This window comes from Antechinus flavipes, chromosome 2 (genome assembly GCF_016432865.1).
Source record: "Antechinus flavipes isolate AdamAnt ecotype Samford, QLD, Australia chromosome 2, AdamAnt_v2, whole genome shotgun sequence".
NCBI lineage: Eukaryota > Metazoa > Chordata > Mammalia > Dasyuromorphia > Dasyuridae > Antechinus > Antechinus flavipes.
This window is the reverse complement of record NC_067399.1, coordinates 580,741,868-580,764,916: the sequence shown is the minus strand read 5'-3', so window position 1 is coordinate 580,764,916 and position 23,049 is coordinate 580,741,868. Positions and strand designations below refer to the sequence as shown.

General features: G+C 36.5%; 1 protein-coding gene across 2 annotated transcripts in view; it reads right to left on the bottom strand.

Moving 5' to 3' along the window:
* SUFU (SUFU negative regulator of hedgehog signaling) overlaps positions 1–23,049 on the bottom strand; it is a 158,277-nt gene that overhangs the window by 38,974 nt on the left and 96,254 nt on the right. The window contains exons 4-8 of one of the 2 annotated variants that reach the window (XM_051981314.1): positions 12,054–12,196; positions 10,560–10,645; positions 9,109–9,181; positions 6,157–6,313; positions 4,165–4,276 (exon numbers count right to left, since the gene is read on the bottom strand). In XM_051981314.1, coding sequence (XP_051837274.1) covers positions 4,165–4,276; positions 6,157–6,313; positions 9,109–9,181; positions 10,560–10,645; positions 12,054–12,196 — 571 coding nt within the window. The remainder of the gene's footprint in view (positions 1–4,164; positions 4,277–6,156; positions 6,314–9,108; positions 9,182–10,559; positions 10,646–12,053; positions 12,197–23,049) is intronic. The other variant, XM_051981315.1, reaches the window with a different exon arrangement.

Below are 23,049 nucleotides of genomic sequence, written 5' to 3'. Positions count from 1 at the left end.
CTTATCCTCATCCAACTACATGTCCATATGTCTGTGTGCATGTACACACACACACACACACACACACACACACACACACTCACTCTCTTTCTCTCTCTCCAATCTCTCTCTCTCTCCAGTCAGCCCATCATGTGGGCTCACTTCAAAAGGAAGAATCATCAACAGATGGATTTAAATCTGGTTAATGAATCACCAATAGAGTCGGGACAAGATCTCCAAAGGCAGACAAGTTACTAGCTCTCATACCTATATAGTCTGATAGGAATTCAGATTTCTCACTTATCAGAAACAATGAATCTTCTGATTAACGTTTTCCCAGATTATCTTGAAGAAAACTAGAATGGAAAAGCTAACTATTAAAATCCATTAGGATCACCTATGACCAAAAATTTTTTAAAAATTTAATGATTTAAAATAGCAAGTATGCCTGGATCATTTATTCCCTGGGGCATATGAGAACATTTTAAGAGTCACAATTTTTAATGTGCTACTGTCCTCAGCTCAATGAGGAATTTGTTTTGCATGATTTCCTAGCTGCCTTACCCATAAGGCAGACTCACTAGAGGGAGATGCCAAAACATGGTTTTCTCAGCAGATCCTTTCAAGAAAAGCCAGATACATATTTCATAGTTGGAATGTAGGAGTTGTGAAACATTAGAATGGGCCATGGAAGGGGCTGCTAACTCTTTTTTCCTGAAGAGGGTGGGAGAAGAACAGCCATGAAACAAGCACAGGAGAGGTAGAGACGCAGGTTATTCAAAGGAAAGAAATTCATGGGAAGCAAGAAATAAGATATACACAAGAAAGGTCTCTGGGTCTCAAAGCAATAATACTAGAGATAACGGTTTTATTTTTTGACATAACTAAAAAGAGGTACAACTTTGAAAAAGCCATTTTAGTACAATAACTACAATCTCAACCCAACACTCCAAAAGTTAAAGCCTAAGATAACAAGGTAACCAAATAATACAGGTTTGAACTGTATCTCTAATTATATGATTACAAAAGAGTTCTACTGGTTTGTTATAAATTGGTATTCTTACATATACAGGGTATCCCCAAAACTGCAGTGTAGTCTTAAGCTTTAGTAGGTGAAGTCAAGTTTTAAGCTTTAGGAGCTCAAAATTGCACTGAGACTTTTGGGACATCCTGTATTATGCTTCTCAATCAAGGTCCCAACAAACTCAAAATCATGACTTTATGAATCCTTGTAGCAGCCCCATGAGTAAAGCAAATGATGTCATATCTTTTTTTACAAGCTGAGACTTAAGCATGAGTAAAGAGACAATTTATGTTTATTCACAACACTAAAAAAGATCTATTGATGATCCAATTTCCAATTTGATATTTGAACCACTAGATTTTGCTGCCTCCCAGACTCTAGCTTCTCCTTTAGTACCTTCAGTACACTTACAGGAAAGAAAAAGACTGGCACAGAACCCCAAAGGCATGTTACTACTACACAGCATTGAAAAGTCTGACCAAGTGAATCAAATACAAAGACCAAATAACTCACATACTGATTGCTACTACCATAGGGGAGATGCAACAAACTTATGCTAGCACATTTATGGACTATTTCTTTAAACGTAATCAACTTGGTTTATCAGAAACGAGGTCAAGTCCCAGAGTGGGCAGCATGGATATTAAGAACCTGCTTACTAATCTGAACTGAGTACACCTCCATTGTTCCTCAAGATAGTAGGAGTTTAACTCTGGGGATGGTAAGAAAAATATCTAAGAATATTCTTATGTAAAAGGAACCATTTTGCATCTACTTCTTACCATATTGGTTTCTACTGTATCTGTAAGAATGCAGCCTGTAGAACTGAACACTAGCTATAAGAAGGCAAGTGACCATGGATAAGCACTTCTGACCTACTCCTTACTCATTTCTCTTCTCTATAAATCTCGTTGCTGCCAGGAGTCTCTGGACAGCTAGTCTGCAAGCTGAGAGCCATAACCACTCCAGTGAGCCTGAGATTCAAAAGTCCAATAAATCCTAAAAGCTTTCAATCTTGAAAAGGGACAACTGAGCGCAGTGTATATTCAGTATCTGATTGGGGAACTGGTATCTCTCAAATGTTTCTATTAAAATACTTCATAGCTATAACTGGGCAAGATATCATAGGATAGGGAGATATGCTCACACAAATAGTGTGTGGGATTAAGTACTAGATGAGGAGTCAAGAGACCTGGTTCTATTTCTGGCAATGCTATGAACAAGCTAGCTGATCCTGGAGGGAAGTCACTTACCCATTCAGCTTCTTTTTCTCATCTATAAAATGAATAGGGCAGATAATTCCTAAGATCAGCTCTAAAATGCTATTATATTCTATGGTCTATACTCTCAAAAGTTCAAGTATTTCCAAAGAAGAAAAAGAAACTCTGTGCTGGTATATTCTTGCTAAATGTGAATTGCTGTAAACTTTAACTTGATCAACTATTATCTCCTTTTTTAAACATTTAAAATATTTGACTTCTAAATTCTTTCTATTAAAAGCTATTAAATTGTTATGTACCCTTTGACCTACTGATACCACAACCAGGTTTATATGTCAGAAATCAAAGAAAGAGAAAAAGGACCCATGCATACAAAAATACTTATAGCAGCTTTTTTAAAGTGGTGGCATAGAACTGGAAATTGAAGGGACGCCTGTCAGCTGGGAACTGATGTAACAAAGTTAAGTTATATGAATGCAACAGAATATCATTGTGCTGTAAGAAATGTTAGGGACAGTTTCAGAAAAACCTGCCAAGACTTATAAGAACAGATATGAAGAGAAGTGAACAGATCCAGAAGAATAATTTTTATGGAAAGAGCAATACTGTAAAGATTATCAATTCTGAAAGACACAGAAAAACTATCTTTGCATATATTTAGAAAAATATTAGAAAAGGAAAAAAAGACAAAGTAATAACTTGAACAACACAATGACCAATTATACTTCCTAAGGACTCATATTAAAGTATACATTTTTCAATTTCATTCTCCTTTCTGCCTACTTTTTTCTGGAACATGGCTAATGCAGAAATTTTTGTATGAGGAAGAGAGAGAAAAGAATTCAGAAATGAAAATAAAATTGAATTTAAAAAAAAAGAAATAAATTGATAAATCAGTCTGGATACTGGGCATCCCCATAAGAATTTTTTTTTTTTTTAAATCATCTTTAATTAGATAGCTATCAGGAATTTTCTACCACACTTTCTAACCAAGCTTCATTTTCTAGCAACATATATTTTCTCCTCAATATATGAATTGACTTCATATTGGATTGTATTTACAGCCTGGGACAAGGTTTCTTTTTTTGCTACATTAGCACCTAAGGCAAAGCCTCTGTAGTGCTGTGGCTGTTGGCGTTAGAATCAAAGAGTATGGAATAGGTATTCCCTTGACCACTGTGTCTTGAGAAAACTTACGGGCTCAAAGGGGAAGAAATCTGATGCACAGTACATTTGCCTGGGCAGGAGAAAAAAAAATCCAAGAATAAATCTTGAGCTCAGGGATGGCCTTGGAATAGAACTTCACCCTTGGAAAGCCATGTAAGGAATAAACTGCACCCAGGAAGTAGTAGCCTATAAATGAAGGTCAAGGGAGATCTTCGAAGGGTTTTCTCTTCTAGGGCAACAAGAAAATGGAGTTCAGGTTACAACAAAGACTTCTGTTGGTTGGCTGGTGGGAGGCTTATACAGCTGCAGATATGAGCTGAAGACCAAGCTGCAAGAAGAAAGGGCAACTACAGCAATAATTAAGATAAGGAAAGGAGCAGTGCTCATTACAATGGCCCCAATTCAAGGTTGGAAGGTCCCAAATCTCATTTCATCACAATCCTGCCTCACACAGAGTCCATGTAAATATTTGCAATGACTCTTTAAAGACTCTTACAAGTCGGCAAACTTGAATGTCAGTCATTCCCTCTCTCCCCTATTACTCTTTCTTTTCATTAAGTTGCAAAAATCATTGGTTCTTATAAGCCCAGTCTTTGTTCTTTTTCACATGGGCCTTAGAGAGATAGGGGGTAGGATAAGGTGGGAAGAGAAGACTCACTGCTACCTTAATGGAAATTAAAAATCTTGAAGAAAAAACCCTACTTCAAGAGCTGGGTTTAGTGGTGGCTCATTGGAGACATAAGGCTTAAACTCTTGAAGGGATCAGAGACTTACGGTGCTCGGTCATGATTCAGGCCATTCTGCCTCTGGGTATTGATTGGAGGGAGGACAGGTTTACTGTTGATCTCTAGCCCCCTCCTCAGGGTCTCTCTGATTTGCTCTGTATCTGCAAAGAAAGAACTTGTTCACTTGATGCTATGTGGAGCACCCCAAATCTGATAGAGCTGTTGAACTGGAAAATACCATCAAACCTGGGGAGAAAAATCATGCTGGTCCTGAGCTATTGTCTATGTACCCAGAAGTTTTCTATTGAAGAAAAGGATTTGGATCTGAACCTCAAGGTATGCACAAGACAGAGTCTTTCACTCTTTTTGGCTGGGAGGAATGGGTCATTTTCCTTTCTCTGCCTAAGATACATGCTTACCCCATTCCATCCTGCTCACTGTAACTTAGGTAAGCCCTTTATGAACCACTGAAATCTTTATGAACAACAATACCAAATGGTTAGAAATGCTAGCAGACACAGCAGCTTGGACTGACACATTCCCCACATTATCACTCATCAGCATGTATGTGGTGCCATTCACTTAGTTGCCAGGTTCTATCTAGACTTTCAGTTTAGGGACACACTGAATTGGGTCTCGCAGGGAAGACTTGCCCCCAGTCACTTCTCTTCTACTCTATACATAAGAGACCTTTACCACTCCTTAGGTCTTGTTGGGCAAGGGATGGAGTGAGAAGCTGAATTTCACAAAATTAGTCAAATTCTCTCCTGTGGTCCACTAACCTGCTTTACTAGAAGTTTAACTTCTTTGGTAGGCTTATTTTTAAAGAGACTTTGCTGGCCTTTGAGATAAAGCTTGTTGAGTTGGTCTGCTTCTCTCTAATGACATTTTGATCTAAGCAGGCTCCTCTGCACATTGTCCATCACGAAAGAAAGCCAGTCAGCTGAACCTTTGGACAAAACTTCTGGATCCTCAAAAAAGAAAAAAATCAGCCCTTGTTTCAAGTTCAACTGAATGATTCTGATAACTGCATACCCTCTCTGAATTTCCTATTAAATTGGTACATCTGTAGAATAAACAGGAAGGAAAGAAAAGGGTCAAATATTTGTAATGAAATTTTCTTAAAATGTTGCCCCATTAGGGGAAGGCTGGAAATAGAAAATATTCTACAAATGTCACCTTGTGTTTTGTTCAGAGACATGACTCAAGCTATAGGTCTATTAACCATTTAAAAAATGAAATGGCCAAGAAAATGGACAGAAAGTAAGAGAAAAAATCTCTAATCATTTGTACCTAACAAATTACCATTTCAGACTTTTCTGGAATTAGTTTACTGTACCCTTTGCTAAAATTCATCAAGTAATTTTGTACCCAACTAATTTGAGTGCACACTTAACATCATAATCTAGGCTAGCTTTGTTGATCAGGGTCACTCATGATTCTTCTTTGAGAGCTTGCAAGGACAAGGGTTCACTGTCAACAGTACTATACTACATCTGTAAGAAACCAAAAGCACTTAAATCTCTGTAGGAAAAATTTTATATCTACTTGGAAATTTATACACTGAACTCATTCTTCCATTACCTGTGGCTTTAGTGGCTCTGATGCAAGAGTTCTACTCTATATTGATTCTAATTCAACTCAATCTCCATCTTTGGTGGTCTCTACCCCGTTTCTATAATTGCTCTGTGACTCCAGCTCATTTCCATTAAGTTAGTTTTTCATGGGCACATGTAAAAAATTATCACTGTGAATGATTATACTTCAAAAAATACACTCAGGAAACAAATGCCACCCAGAAAGAGGTTAATGAAATACTCTTAATCACACTGCAATGGTAGAGAATGATTAACATTTAAACCATGGCTAGGCAAGAAACTATCAATACGTGTTTTTTCTATTAGAAAGTCATCCCAAGAGATAATGTAAACCAGAGCTCAGACAAAAGATACTGGAAAATGAGGCAAGGATTAGGTTAGAATGGAATGGGCATGAGAAAGGGATAAGGAGGATAAAAGTTTGGGGCAAGCAGAGGTCTCACCTTTGCCAGAAAGTCTCCGAGGCTGCATCCCAATACAAATACTCCTGCTGTCTTCGTCATCCTCAGGGGGCCGGCTCAGATCATCCCAGGCACACTTGGCACTCACTCCACTCAGATTGGAGCCATCTGTCTCAATCCCTTTATCAACTCTCTCCTGCTTGAAAAGACCCAAAAAGCCAAAGCACACTACTCAGATGTTTTCTTCAGCAAGCTGCCACCACTATTCTTGACTTCTTTGAACAGAATCCCCTCAACCACACTCTCTTAACAGCTACCAGAATCAGAACACCTTTGCCAACTAAGATCCTTCAAGGGCAACTGTGAGTCAGGGATATTAACAGAATGGCCAACTGTAAGCCACACATTTTATGCACATGGACAAATCAGCACTCAGATTTAGCATTATTCACTAAGCTTTGGGCTTTAGTCGTTTGCCAAACCACTCCCAATGTTTTCTGGAAAAGTCCCATAGCAAAATGCTTGGTTGGTGTGTAGGGGCCTAGATACATGAACTCCTCCCCTGAGGCTGAGCAGACGTCTGTCTTTGATTAGGAGTAATATACTTCTTTCCCTGTTGTCTAAGGAATTCATCTTTCAGGAGTTTAAACAGGAAAGTAACACTGCATGGAACAAGTTTAAAAGGAAAAGGGATGGCATTAACTTTTTTCTAAATCACTTGAATTTTTTTTTCTTCTTTTAAGAACTAGAGGGTACAGTTATATAGCAGAATGGCACAGCACCCAGGATATGACCAATGGACTAGTCTCTGACTGATAAACCAAGCTCTTCAACAAAACCTGAGTAAGATTTACTTCTCTTTTTGGTCTCAGATGGATGACACAAGGGCAGTCACTACCTACAGTTTCTATTTTCAACCTAAAGACTCAAAACAGACCCTAATATCCAAAACCTAAATTTGGATACCCAAACTCAACATTAAGAAAGTTTAAGAATACTTCCTAGATTCCTTCTGTTAAAATATTTTTATGTACTTTTGTTTTCATATACTAATCATATATTCTTTTCTGTGTGCTCCCGTTGTACAATAAATGTCAACTGAATAATAAATAGCTAAGGTCAAAGTAGCTTTCTTGTGAACAGGCACCTCAGTTGACACCAACCTTTCCCTATCTATGGAATTCTTGAATTCTATTTTCTGAAGGTGCCAAATATCATCACAGGACTTAGTGTGATACCAGTTTGATCTGGTGAAGAAGTCTGACTGGGAAAGAACACTATGTGTTGTCATTACTTAGTAAACTGACAAGTAAACTGGTTAATTTCACTGTAGACATAGGAATATGGAATCCAAAACAGTTACCTCTTTCCCATCATTGGCTATTTCTTTACTTTCAGTGTGACAGTTATTTTCAGCTTAGTTTGGGGCTGGTGGACAGGGAAAAGTTAGCAATGAGAAAATAGCCATTTATTTACAGTATGTATCAGTGGAATAGCTCCTTGTACTAGGAATGCCAATGTCTTCATTTTCTCAATGCCAAATATGAAATTCTGTCTTCCCCAGAACCCATGAAAAAATAAGACATTATTCTAAGGAGTAGAGCTCAGATAGATTAATAAATGGAAGAAGTCAGCTAAGGGAATTAAACTGACAATGACCATTGGAACAGATTTTTCCTCACTTCCTACTATCCCTGCTCAAGATACAGTCAAAGAATGTTAAGGCAAGAAAGGATCATCTAATCTAATCTTCTCATTTTAGCAAAAAGGAAACTAGAAGATGCTAACATACCCTGAAATAAGCTCAGTTTTTGGCTCCTGCTCTAGCAAGTGGATGTATGTGCAGAGAAATTTACCTTTGCACAAAGAGCTTTTTTTGTGGAAAACAGATCTTTCCTATTTGTCTTCCCCACTTTCCTTCTCAAAAATGTTTTAAGAGATCTGCTATCTAATCTCAGGATTACCTGTGAAGGGAGGACAGACGTAGTTGATTGGTCACACCCCACTTATTCAAAGAATCAGAGCCCTCCCTCAGCACCCAAGACTTAGAAAAGTGTCAAATCACGTACACAGTACCAAATGCAAAGCTCTATTATGGCTGCAGCAGAACAAGGAACTAGATGAGCTCCTATTTATCTCATTTATGACCCAGGACACACAGGAAACCCCAAATAAAGCATAGAGAGACAGACTGTTGGAAGAGGAAAGGCAATGGATTTGGAATAAGATGAAGTGGGCTAAAATCCCACCTGTGCTGTTTAGTGTTTATGTGATCATGGTCAAATTCACTTAACTGGTCTAAGCCTCAGTTTCCCTATCTGTAAAATCAGTGAAGTGGGGTGGGCCAGACTGTATGATTTCTCAGGTTCTTTCCATTTCTAAAATCTATAATCCCCCAAAAGGGTACATTATTTGCAATAAACTTGGGGACTTCTATGATCTGACCTTCCCCAAGCTTTCCTAAATCTTCCATAATGTGTTCTGGGGAAAAGAGCACATTTCCTTCCTGGGTGAAGGCTTCCCCTTCTCTAGGGAAGCACAGACCCTAAGCTACCTTCCTATAGAGTCCAGTAATATCTTGGAATTCTGAATGTTCCAGAGAAGGCAATGAGAGCCTGAAGATAGTAAACCTAAGAGACATATGAAGCCAGATTTTTGTGTATTTGTTATGAAAATCTGCATTTTAATTAAGCCAAATTCATACCTTTTCAACATAAAGATGACCCCAAAACTAGATTCCAGTAAACAACACAATATGTCAGTGAACGGAAAATGGGTGTGTATATGTGTCTTTATATATTACTGAAAAAACAACCAACCAAATAAGGAAGATAGCTATCTAGAAGCCTAAGGCAAAATGCATTTAAGAACTTTTTAGTCTCCAATGTCAGCTCTATTCCAAGCACCACTGGTTTGAGGGAAAGGAAAGGCATAGTAAGCTAGGAAGGATAAAAGATAGATGAGTGGAAGAAGTTTTCTAAACTCAAGACATACTTGCAGATGTGGATCGATCTCAAATATGGTCTCGCCTCTTCGCATATCAGTTATTAACCAGGGACCACCAGCTCTATGAGAGAAAAACAAGACATATAGTAATAACTCAACGTATTCTCGAAAGAGTCCATGAAACTGAGTAGGAGTGAAGTGGAGTAAAAACACTAAGGTGGACATGACTGGGAGGGAAGACTACCCTAGATTAGCCTATAGGTTTACTTAGCCCCTTGGACTTAGTGACTTTTTCAGATGAAATGATGGATCTTTTCTTTGCAGATGTGGGAGGCTATGGGTGTAGAACACTACATGTAGCAAAAGACTTTTTTTTTTAAATTTATTTTTATTTTTTTGAGGATTCAAAAATAGATCTTTTAAAAAATTAATTAACTTATTTTAATATTTTATTTTATTTTATAATAACTTCATATTGACAGAATCCATGCCAGGGCAATTTTTTTACAACATTATCCCTTGCACTTGCTTCTGTTCCAATTTTTCCCCTCCCTCCCTCCACCCCCCTCCCCTAGATGGCAAACAGTCCTATATATGTTAAATATGTTGCAGTATATCCTAGATACAATATATATTTGCAGAACTGAACAGTTCTCTTGTTGCACAGGGAGAATTGGATTCTGAAGGTAAAAATAACCCGGGAAGAAAAACAAAAATGCAATAGTTCACATTCATTTCCCAGTGTTCTTTCTTTGAATGTAGTTGCTTCTGTCCATCATTTATCAATTGAAACTGAGTTAGGTCTCTTTGTCAAAGAAATCCACTTCCATCAGAATACATTTTTTTTTTAAAAATAATAGCACACTACATATAATAAGACTTTTGGTTAATCTTGCTGAACTGAAAATGCAGATGGATATAAAAAGTTACCTATAGAAAACATTTTTAAAAAAGATTAATTGATTAGGGATATACCACCCAACAAATCACTGGAGGAATCCTCAATGAGAAAATTCATACTCATACATGACTAAGCTCCATCTATCTTTTGCAGGAGGCTTTTCCTGGCTCCCCCTACTCTTTAACTGCTGGTACCCGCTTCTTTTAGGTTACCAAGCATTTACTTCATACTTATCTGATCTACACATATACACAAATATATACTCATAAATGCACATATTGTTCTCACCTTATTTCCAATTAAAAGGTAAGCTCCTTGAGGCCAGAAACCAATTGTCTTGGTATTCCCAGTGTTTAGCAAAGTGTCTGGCACCTAAAAAGTATCTAATGCTAGGTGATGATCAATTGATAATGAGAATAAACTCCAAAGAGGGAGAGAGGGAATAGCTTCTTAGAAGAAGTTAGATGAGCCTTTACCTCTAGGAAGTCAGGGACCCTTCTTACTTGGCTTTTGCTTTACCCCATTCCAGTGTTTTAGGGAATCTATCCACTGATGGCAGGAAAAGAAAGGTGGATAGTAACAGTATCATAATACTTACACAGGGACTGTTCGAAGTAGTTCAAGGATACCCTGCCCATTCCATTGTTGAGCTGCATGTAGCTCTTCTGTGCAAACACCAACAATCTAAGATCCCAGAAACAAGATATGGTTGTGCATTAACAACAATCCTTCCTGTTTCAGGAGAGTAGTCAGCCACCTAGAGACTTATGGGACAAAAACAAGTAGGACAATCTAAGCTGACTACACCTGATATGTTAAAAGTTGGGGATATCCTTGGAACACCACATAGGAGACTGCTTCCTACTATCTCATCCTGGTTATGATAGAATAGACATCTTGCTGACCTCAAGACCTTACTCCAAGGATGCAGAGAAGCAAAGGAGAAGCCTTAGACACTAAGAAAGTCAGATGCTCCAAATAAGATTCCCCACTCACCACATACTCACTTTGAATCTTAAATTCTGGATAAGATCACTGTGTTAGATGATCACAATGATTATCTATCATCTGTTTATGTTATGGTCACATAGAATATAATCCAAGGAAAATGTAAAATATTTCCAATTCAGAACTAACATGTCGTGATTTCATCCTTCAGTTCTGAGCCAATTCTGAGAGGCTTATTTTCCTCAAGGAATAGGCCAAGTTTACATATGTATGTTATTTTTTTCTTTACTTAAATTTTTAAATAGACAAACTTATTAATCATTTAAGAAAAAATACAATAGTCCTAAAACAAAGAGATAAAATTTTACTCTAAACCCCTAGACTTTGACATGGGAGAAGCAAACAAGTTCAGGAGCATGTGTTTTCAGGTAGAAGGGATCTCAGGGGCTATCTGTTCCAATCTCTTCAAATAGCAGTTGAAAAAATTGAGGCAAAAGAAGAGTATGTGAATTGCCCAGAATTAGTTGTTGAGTTAGTAAGTATTGAAGGTAGGATTTGAATCCAGGTTCTCTTATTGTACTTTCCCTTTTATCATCCTGAATTAAGAGTTAGCAAAGAAAAAACAAGCAAAAACAAACAAACAAACAAACAACTTTTGTTATATGTCCTCTTCCAGGTATACCAGAAGTTTTGCTTGGTAGTGTATAATTCCTATTCTTTTGATTTCATTCAATATCACCTCATGTAGCAACTTCTATAGTTTCTTATATACTTCATACTCTGCTTTTAAGGGTATCACAAGACACCTTTTTCATTGATCTATTTCTAAAGTTCTTTTTTCAGTACCAGATAGTTTCTCTAATTACATTCTATTATTTTATTATCTGGTAGTGATGGTCTACAAATGAATCATTGCATTAACCATGATACATGGGACTGCTACATGTCCTATCTTGGGGATACTGAGAATTGCAGCACTTAACCCTGCTGACTTTCTGAGAGATATTTGGCAAAGTATATTGTTTTTATTCTTCCACTAGCCATGCTTCTAGAATTCTGATCCTTCTTTTTCATTTAAGTAGATCTTTTCCTCTCTTCCTGTCTTTTAGGAGATGGCTACTTGATTTAGCATTCCTGTTTTTACCTGGAGGAAGATAACCAACCCAAAGGGAGTCTGCACAGGTTGCATCTGGGGGTCCTCAGTCAGGAGCATGTGCTGGATTCTTGACTCACTATTATCCAAAGGGCTGTGCCAGGATACATGGTCACCACTGCAGAAGGTGTTTTCTAAAAGACACAAAATAATAACTCAAAATGATTTGGTACCTTAAATTTTACAGAGTACTTTCCTTACAACTAACCCTTGAGATAGGTGGTACAAGCATATTATTATTATTTTGCAGAAGAGGAAACAGACTCAGAAAGAAAAAGACCTCTTAAAAACACAAAGCTGCATGTTCCCTTGAGACATCAATATAGTATTTATACTCTGAACTGAATCTAACCAAGAGTCAAGTTACAATGAAACAGTCTGGACATATTTTTTTGCAGATGAGTAAATGGAGATTCTATTAATTTGTACAATATTTTAGAAGGATTCAGGTACCTTTTTCATTCACCTATGCTCCTTTTTCATTCACCTATGCTAAGTCACAGTTATGGATTCAAAAGGACAAAGTCACCTGTCTTATAGCGAAGGTCCAAGAAGGCCACTTCTCCCATAGTATTCTCACACATTTAATTTCTATAGGGGATGTTGGTAAAGAAAATAGAAAGCATAATCAGGCAAGGAGATTATCTGTTTGGTGAGCAGCAGTATTAGCCCTGGCATTTAATTCCACTTTGACAAAAAATAAAATACTCTAAGAAAACAAAACAAAACAAAATCAACCTCTCCATCTACAAATAAGTAGGACAATAGTCAAATCTCTTCTGCAACCTCTCCTCATAAAAATGGAAACTGATTTCTGACTACCGAGCACAGCAGGTTTCTTTCATTTGATCAGTCCAAATCAGTTACTAAATCTTGTTATTTCTACCTTCACAATAACTCTTAACATCTGACTGCTCTCACAGCTCTCCCACCTTAGTTCAGGACTTCATCATCTCTAGTTTAGATTATTACAATGGCCTCCTAATTGCTCCCCTCCTTAAGTCTCTCCCCACTCCAGTTCATTACATCCACTGCTGCCAAATCAATTTTCCTTTAGCATAAATTTGACTGTCACTATCCTAATTCAAACAACTCCAGTGGCTCCCTATTGTCTCTAAGAAAATAATATATACTCTTCCCTTTTTACTTTTAAAACCCTTTGTAACTTTGCCCCAAAACGCAGTTATTTTAACCTCACTATACTTTCCTACTTCCTGCATTGTGAAATGGAGCCAAACTAGCCTTCTCTGCTTCTTACACAAAGCATTATCTCCTATTTCTGGGTCTCTGGGCTGACCTGCATTGCCTAGAAAAGCATTTTCTCCTCACCTTTGTTTTCCTTTCTTTAAGAAGCAGCTCAAACACCACTTTTTCGTGAAGCTTTTCATGATTCCCTGCAACTGTTGGAGTGCTTTCTGTCAAAACATATTATAGTTAACTGTTCTATATTTATTCTCTATATCCTTATAGATTTAGGAATTTTTTAAAGGCCCTAGAAATCTGAAGAAAATAGCAATTCTAGTTAGTCAAAGCACTCATATCAGATGATACTCCCTGATACTTATAATATGGCAAAGCAGACAAGAACAATACATTTTTCATCTTCTAACAAATTATAAAAATCAACAGACACGAAGATTTCCATATGCAAATGCCAGAATATGGGGCTTCTATACAAAACAACAATGACTTTCATTACATACAGCTTTTAGAGCTTCATGCTACTTGCTGCCAACCTTCCAAGATGTCAGAAAAGAAAATAAATGTATCACCTGGATTTGTTTAGGGAAGGTAGGACAGTATAGGGTATTAGGAAATCAAACCTCCACTACCTAACTGCATTTACATTCTCTTATATCCCCATCCAAGGTACATAAGTGGCAGAGCAGTCCTTCTTCTGTTTTATTTTGTGTGCTTTCTGAGACTATATTTTGTATGCTTGTAAATATGTAGAACAATGTTAAGAACCAACAGATGGTTTGGTGAGGGCAACAGCAATAGCACAGGACAAGTTCAGTTTTCCTCATTAAATGAAAAAGGGCAGAGAAGAAACCTGACCTACAACATGTTCAAAGCATCACAGAAACAAAGTATTGCAAAGGATCTTAAAAGTTATTTAGTCCAACACTCTCACATAGACGAGGAAGCAGAGGCCTGAGGAGATGAAATGACTTACCCCAAATCATGTTAAATTAGACAGTAGCAGAGCTGGAGCTACAACCCAGGTCTCCTGACTCTAAAAATATTCTTTTTACTATAGCCTGCTGCAACTTCTGGATGGAAGGTACTTTGGATGAACATGGTGACTGGTCATCTACAAAGAGAACAGGAACGAGCTGATTTCTCTTTGAAGGCCAGGAACTAACAGCACTTGGTTTATCTCATTGAAGCATAACAAACTCTTCCCAGTAGATGGCCCTAGAGCACTTAATTTGGAAGATTACTCAATTCTTGTTGCATTGACTTATTTAAGAACTTCAGAAACACACTCAAAATACTGGTAGTTAAACTTACCCTGGAAACAGATGACTAGAAAATCTGGTGCCATAGCCTTTTATGAATCAGAATCAACAACAGTTTATTTTTTCAAATAAAATTAATAATTTGTTACAATGTTAACAATAAAACACAAATCTCAAAAATGCAATAAAAATATTTAAAATAATTATTATCACATACTCACTATAATCCTATGGGATTACAGATTTGAGACAGGAGTGACCTTAATGGTGATCCAGTTCAATCCTTTTGTTTATAATTTTAATATTTGTTTAAAAAATTCTGAATTTAATACCAAAATAGCCTGGGTATATATAAAACAGAATACAGAAAGAGGTGGCACAGTCTACATAGGGGACTTTGCACTTGGAATTAGAAGACATGAATTCAAACCCAGTTTTATTTCCTAATAAGTCACAATGTTCGCTGGTCCTAGTTTCCTAAACTATAAAAGAAGGGTAAATAATAGCAACTTATTACCAATATTTGTGAGCATAAAATGAGATCATATTTGTAAAGTCTCTGCCAATTTGAAAGTGAACTTAATTGCGATGTAAATAATAATTATTCTTCCTTTTCTTTTTCTCCTTTTTCTATTTTCCTTATGCTTGGATTTTTTTTTTTTGGAAGTCTAGGATAAATTCAACATATTTCTTTCAAAACTGTTCTGCTTGCCTATGCTTTCTGAACTACCTTCTATAATTCTCTGTTGACTTTTAAAAATGTTTCAACTTTAATCCTTTTTTCTTTTCTTTTCTTTTCTTTTTTTTTTTGTCATTACAATCAATATGGAAATTTCCTCCTCTCCAATCCTTGCCTAATTAAAAATAGAAAAGGAGGAAAAAACCACACAAAACTTGTAACAAATAAATATGGCCAAACAAAATAATCCACATAATGACCATGTCCAAATAAAGGTATGTCTCTTTCCTCTACTTAAATCCATTATCTCTCTGGAGTCAGAAAACATGCTTTTTTATAGGTTGCCTTGATCATAGGTCTGCTGGTCATTACTATGATCAGAGTTAAGTCTTTCAAAGTTTTTTCTTTACACTGTTTCTGTTCTTATATAAATTGTCCAATTGGTTTTGCTTACTGTACTCTTTATTAGGTCATACTATCCAGGGTTCCTTGAAGTGAATTTTTAATGGAACAATAATATTCTATTATATTAAAATACTATATTTTGTCCAGTTATTCCCCAATTGATAAGTTTTGGTGTTCTCTGAGTTTTGGTTTTCTTCCCTTTTAATTAGGCCTTAGCAATCATAATTAAGCATTGTCACTGTATACATTACTCTCTTGATTCTTCTTACTTCACTTTGCATTTAGTATCCCACAACACTTTGAAAATCTCTCTTTTGGTAATTCTTAGGGCAAAATATTTCATTTATTCATATACCACAATTAGTTTAATTTTCCTTATCCCTTAGCTGATATACCTTTAGTTTCTAGTCCCTTTCCTTTTAATTTGCCCTTTGGGATTAGAAAGTTTGTTTTGCTTTCATCTATTCTCTTCCCAGTATTATCCTCTTTCTTCCCTGTCCTTCCTCTTTTTTGTTTTCTTTTTCATTCTCTCTTTTTTAAATTATAGCTTTTCATTTACAAGATATATGCATGGGTAATTTTTCAGCATTGACAATTGCAAAACCTTTTGTTCCAACTTTTCCCCTCCTTACCCCCCCATCCCTTCTCCCAGATGTCAGGTTGACTAATACATGTTAAATATGTTAGAGTATAAGTTAAATACAACATATGTATACATGTCCATGCAGTTATTTTGCTGTACAAAAAGAATCGGACTTTGAAATAGTGTACAATTATCCTGTGAAGGAAATAAAAAATGCAGGCGTCTTCCTTGTTTTCTTGATGAATTTAATCTATTTCTACAGTAAACTGTGTGTGTTTTCAATCCTCTTCTAATTCATATATGATTGTTAACTCACATCGCCCCCCCCCCCCTTTCTCCAAATTTGGATATTATTCTATTTATGTGCCTAAATTATAAGAAATAACTCGTGTATTTTTTAAAAGACTTTTATATTTATTAAATATTACATTTATATTCTTTTTATACTTCCTTTTCTTTTCCTTCTTCAAAACCTCAGAACAAAATCAATCCAACCCCAGATCCTTTTTTTCCCCCCTTATTTATTTCCCTCTATGCCCCTTAGTAACAAGTGGAACACTTATTACTACTTCTTCCTCCATTAGAATATTAGCATTACATTATCATATGCTGTTCAGTTGTTCAGTCATTTCTCAACTATCCCAACTCTTCTTATTACATGGGTCATACAGTCCATGGGGTTTTTTAGGCAGGAATATTGTAGTGGTTGCCATTTCCTTTTCCAGTAGATTAAGGCAAACAAAGGTTAGCTAGTAAGTGATTGAAGTCACATCTGAACTCAGTTCTTCCTAACTTCAGGTCTAGCATTCCATCCATTGAGGTATCTAGTTGCCTACATTATCATACAGCACCTTCCAATTGCTCACATAAATTCACCTTTTTTGATTCTCTCGAATTTTGTGTGTGTGGGTCAAAGTTCCTACCTAGCCTTGATCTTCTTCATCAGGAATGACTGAAAGTCTACTTTTCAATTAAAGGTAGGTTTTTCACTCTGTAGAATTGTACTCAATTTTGCAAATTAAGTTATTCTTGGTTGTAATGGCTAAAGATCTTTTGCCTTTTAGAATAGTTTATTTTAATATTTCCTCTATTTTCAGGAGAAGCTATCAAAATGTGTAATCCTGTGAGTCTTTGGTACTTGAACTGATGCTTTTTAGATACTTGTATTATTATTATTATTATTATTTTAACATAAGGGCTCTGGATTTTGTTTTGTCTTTTTGGAGTTTCTTTTAGGATGTGATTGGTAAATTTTATTTTCACTTAGGCTTCTAGTTCTAAGAGATGTGTACTTTTTTTTTCATTTATAAGTTATTAGCTTTAAAAAAAAGTTTTTAAAATTATGATTTTCAGAGAGTTTGAGGAATCTTTGATTATTTCTCCCTGACCTGTTTTCAAGTTAGGAAATTTTGATAATCTTTCATTTTCTTCTTTTAATCTTTTCATTTTGTACCATTTCATGGAAGTCACTGATTTCTTAGCCGATTTAATTTTCCTTATATGATCCCTTAGCTGATTCTTTCAAATGTTCAGGCTATCTGTTAAATAGAAGTAAAAATTTACCACTTCTTCCTCTTGTAAAATATGAATTCTCTTTCTGCATCATTGCTTTAGAACTTTTATTTCATTTTTTATATCTTGCTTCACTTCTCACTATTTATGTAATTCTTGTGGAAAATTTATTTTTTTCTTTGACTCTCCCATTTGAACTTGGGAATGAAGTTATTTTTTTCCTTACAGAATTCTGAGGTACCTCTGGATCTTTATAATTCTGTATATAGTCTGCATATTCTTCAGCTTACTCATCTCTCTAGCTATAGACCCAGAATTAAGGCTTTATATCAGAGTCAGGCCTTATTTTCTGCCACACTTTTGGGTAGTTGGTCCTGGTTGGTTTCCACCAATGACAATGGTGTTTTTATACCTAGGGTTGGCATTCCCTGGGTCTTTGAATTTCAGAGCACTGAATCTTCAGAATTTTTTATGTCATCTTAAGAGACAGTGTTAGAGACTTGTCTGTTATTGACTGACTGACAGAGTGCCTTCTGAAATCCCCAACATAGGTTTTAAGGCAGCTAGGTGGTATAGTGAATAGTTCACTAGGCCTGAAGCCAGGAAAATCTGAGTTCAAATCCAGTCTCAATCAGCTGTGTGATCCTAGCAAGTCAATAAATCCTGTTTGCCTTAGTTTCCTCACCTGTAAAATGAGCTGGAGAAGGAAATGGCAATAAAGACAACCAGTGAAAATGTCTGCAGCAATTTGTCTAGCAGACATGCCAACCAAAAAGCTACTATTAACAGTCCATGTATGACAATGACAGGGCCTGCACCATAGCAGTTGCAGGGTCAGAGGGGAGGAAGGACTCAGCAGACAATTGAATATGGGGAAGTGAGAGTAAGGAGCAAAGGATGAACACTAGGTTTGCAGCAAAAGCATCTAGATGGTGATGCCCATGACAGTAAAAGGAAGTCAGTAAGAGGGAAAGGTTTTGGGGGAAATTAATGAATTTTGGACTTACTGGATTAATATGTCTATGGGACATAGCCAAGGTATTCAGGCAGATGGGGAGCTGTGAATAAGCAGATAGAAGATGTTGGACACAATGAAGATCAGGTGATCTATGAATTATCTGCACAGAGACGATAACTGAATCCATAGGAACTGACAAGATCCCTAAGAGAAAGATTAGAGGGAAGAGTGTTCAGGGCAGGGTCTTGGGGAGACAGTGGAGGTGACCCGGATGAAAGTCCAGCACAGGACACTGAAGAAGAGCAGTCAGATAGGTAGCACCAGGGGAGAAGAGAGTACACCAAGAAGAGGAGAGTCACTGACATGGTCAAATGGGTCCGAAATAAAAAGCCCCCAAATCTGGCAAGACATCACTGCTAAATTTGGAGACAGCTGTTTAAGCTGAATGGAGAGTTGAGAAGCTAGACTTTTAAAAAAGAATTAGAAGAGAGGAAAGGAAGTGGAAGGCATAAATTATAGACTGCCTTCTCCAGAAGTCTAACCACAAAAGGCAGAAGAGATACCAGATGATAGCTAGTGGAGATGGATGGATTGAGGAAGGATTTGGGGGGAGTGGGAAAAATCCATGGGCATGTCCTACGACTGAAGGAGGAGATACTGGCAGAAAGAAAGCAAGTAGGTAATATGGGCTGGAAAGGAAGAAAGAAGAAATACAAGGCAAGGTTCTCAGCTGAGAAGAAGACAGACAGAACAATGGAAGATTTTAAAAGTGATGAAAAATTTGGAAAAGCTATTGTGCTAAGTGGGACAGTATAAAAGAATTGCTTTGTTTTAGTGAGGACTGCTTTGGGCTTTATTTTTCTTCTCTGTAAAATGAAGAGTTCAGACTAGAAGATCCCTGAGGTACCTTTTTCTTATTTTGCTCATAGGAGGAAAAGTGTGTGTGTGTGTGTGTGTGTATATCTTCAAATTACTTTTCAAAATTTTCAAAATACATGCAAAAATAGTTTTCAACATTCACCCTGGTAAAACTTTGTATTCTAACTTTTCTCCCTCCCTTCCTTCCACCTTCTCCCCTTAATGGAGAGTAATTCAATCTATATTAAACATGTGCAATTCTTTTAAACATATTTCCACTTTTATCATACTGCACAAGAAAAATCATATCAAAAAGTAAAAAAATTGAGAAAGAAAAAAAAGCAAACAACAACAAAAGGTGAAATATACTATGCTGTGATCCACACTCAGTCTCCACAGTCTTTTCTGGATGCAAATGGCTCTTTCCATCACAAGTCTATTGAAATTGACCTGAATCACCTCATTATTGAAAAGAGCCTCATCCATCAGAACTGATCATCACATAATCTTGTAGTTGTGTACAATGATCTCCTGGTTCTGCTCATTTCACTTAGTATCAGTGCATATAAGGCCTCTTATGAAAATCATTCTGCTGATCATTTCGTATAAAACAATAATATTTCATACATTCATATGCCATAACTTATTCAGCCATTCCCCAACTGACAGGCATTCACTCACACTTTGTATATTTTAACATGATATAATAATATTAGTTATTATTATTTTATTATATATTAAAATTTATTGTTAAGCTAAAGGTTAGAACAGATGTAGGAGAGACTTCCTCAGAAACTTTTCAAGTATACCCTCCTCAGAAAGCTCATAGTGATAACAAAATTCTTATGTCTAAGTTCCTCCTCAAACAGTCCCAGGTCAGAGATGATCTAGAGTCCTTGGTTGAGACTTGACGAAGAGATAATTTTGTTTAATTATGAAAGCTCTTTGGTAAGTTTTCAAGCCTATATCAAAAACTATAGTTACTCTTTATTCCTGACACCTGACACCCTGTCAGCCAAACATTATCTTGATTTTAAGCTGATCCTTTTCTAGAGTTTTACCAGCCTCCATAGTCCCTTCAAGAATAGGTTTTCAAATGCAAATAACTGTTGGAGGCCCAATTGTTAATACCTAGTAGTGTGGTGAATCTTGCTCCCAGCTGCTCATCTCTGAAGTACAATTGCCACAAAATTCATGAAAACTGTAAAGTAAACCCATTGGGAAATATTTTGTCACAGATATTCACAAATTAAACATTATTCTAACTGGTACATTATCCTTATTGAACACTCTAAGAAAAAAAAAAAATTACAATCACGGTGAGTTCCATCTTCATCTACAGCTCCAGGTCTTCAAACTCCTATTTCCCTGGTTATCATGAAAACCTCCTCCATAGAGAGACACTTTCTAGGCTGAGTTCATCATTACTCTTCTTCTTTTTTTTTTTTTTTTAAATTTTATTTTATTTAATAATAACTTTGTATTGACAGAATTCATGCCAGGATAATTTTTATACAACATTATCCCTTGCAATCGCTTATGTTTCGTTTTTTCACCTCCCTCCCTCCACCCCCCCCCCCCCCAAGATGGCAAGCAGTCCTATATACATCATTACTCTTCAATGGTCCCAGAAATAACCCCAAAATACAAGGACTAAGCTCTAAGAAAAGTCTCATTTTGCCTCTATACCTTCAAAAAAGATTGAAATTCTCCAAGTGAATATGATACATATTTAAATAGTGAATTGCCATCAAACTGTTTGAAATTCAGTTTAGTGTCTATCTCCTGACAATTTCCCAACAAACATCATTCAAGCAGTGTGAAGTCCAAATATAACAAGTTAACAAAACCAAGAAAAATGGGCTGTGGAATAGACAAGCCATTGTTTCTAAAACAATCACTAGTACCTTTGAAGAGACTAATATATCGGGACAGCTTAGGAGGTGCAGTAGAAGTCAGGAGGACCTGAGTTCAAATCTGTTCTCAAACACTTAACACTTCCTGGCTGTGTGACCCTGGGCAAGTCACTTAATCCCAATTGACTCAGCAAAAAAAAAAAAAAAAAAAAAAAAAAGAAAAAGAAAAAGAAAAAGAGAAAATAGACTAATATATCATTGTAGTCTTTGATTTTTCATGCCTCTTTAATAAGAATAGTTGTCTTTAGCTGCATTAAAATTTGGAATCCTAGTATTTCATTTTTTAAAAAGTAGTGAAAATGTTTTTATTTCCCTTATTTTCTAAATCAGCATCCCATTCAAGTTTTTGCAGTTACTACCCTTTACAAATATTCTCTTGCCTATTTGAGCCTCGGCTCAGTGCTTCATGACAGGAATGGGGGAAAAAAGGATCATGGTTGTTAACTGCTTTTCTGAACTTTTAAAATAAACATCCTTTAATACCTTTCTGATGTTTCTGTCGTGTTTAGAACAAATCACCACTATTTTCAATGATAAAATGTTCTTCATGTACAGACTGATATAGTGGGTAATCTAGCCAAATCATGGCAAACAATTTTCTAGATGTACACCCCTCTCCCCCCCCCCCCCGAAGTTATGCTATAAGATCCCAGAAGTTTGCTTGCAGAATCATAGTTTTGTCCAGATTTCAGAACTTAAAAAGAAGGCAATGAAAAGTTTTACTCCTGAACTCATAGGGAGTATTCATTACAACTGGGAGTTATCAATGTCTTTTGCAATGGGACATGCTCAAGAATCATAATTTCTTTACAAACTTCCTGGCCAATACTTTTCTCACTTTGCAGAGGCCTCCACTCTAAAGCCCTACTTTCCTGACTGAAGACTCAATAGCCATTTCAAGAGGAACCTTAGCTATGCTCAGTTCATACTGGACTAAACTTCCTCTGCAGACTTCTGCTCATTAATTAACTGCCTCTGTTCCTGCTTTTTCACCAGCCATTAGGGACAACGTATGGAAATCTGAAAGATAAATCACTTCAGATCTTTCTCATCCTAAGGAGCCCATATCTAATGCAGTCATGGAAAGCCAGCTAGGAGAAGGGGCTAGGTGTTGGTATCTGAGGTAAGTACTGACGTTAAGTTGGAGATAAGTCCATGACTGGCTATGGACAGGGAGGACATGATGACTCATCTTTCCATCTTCTGACTGGGTATTACCCATCTTACTCTCCAGTCAAGCCCTACACAACTTTAAGACTGCAAGTTGCAAGATAGGTGCCAATCTGTAGTGTTAGGGGGAATTTCCTCACTTAGAGTTGCCTATTATAATGAATTCACAGTTATAATCCAAAAAAAAAAAAAATGCAATTGATAAGTGCTTGTTGATTTAAAGATTAAGGTTCAGGAGTTACTGTCTACTGATCAGAGATGTTCTTTCTGACACCTGCTTCAGATCCTGCTTTACCATCTTCTGCCCCTTACCATCTAAAAAACTCAAATGGATCAGTGACCTCAATAATTTGGGAATGCCCTTTAATGATGTAGACTGCAATCTATACTTGCTTAACTCTTAAATTCAAAAGGAAGTTTACTTCATATACTATAGACCTTTCT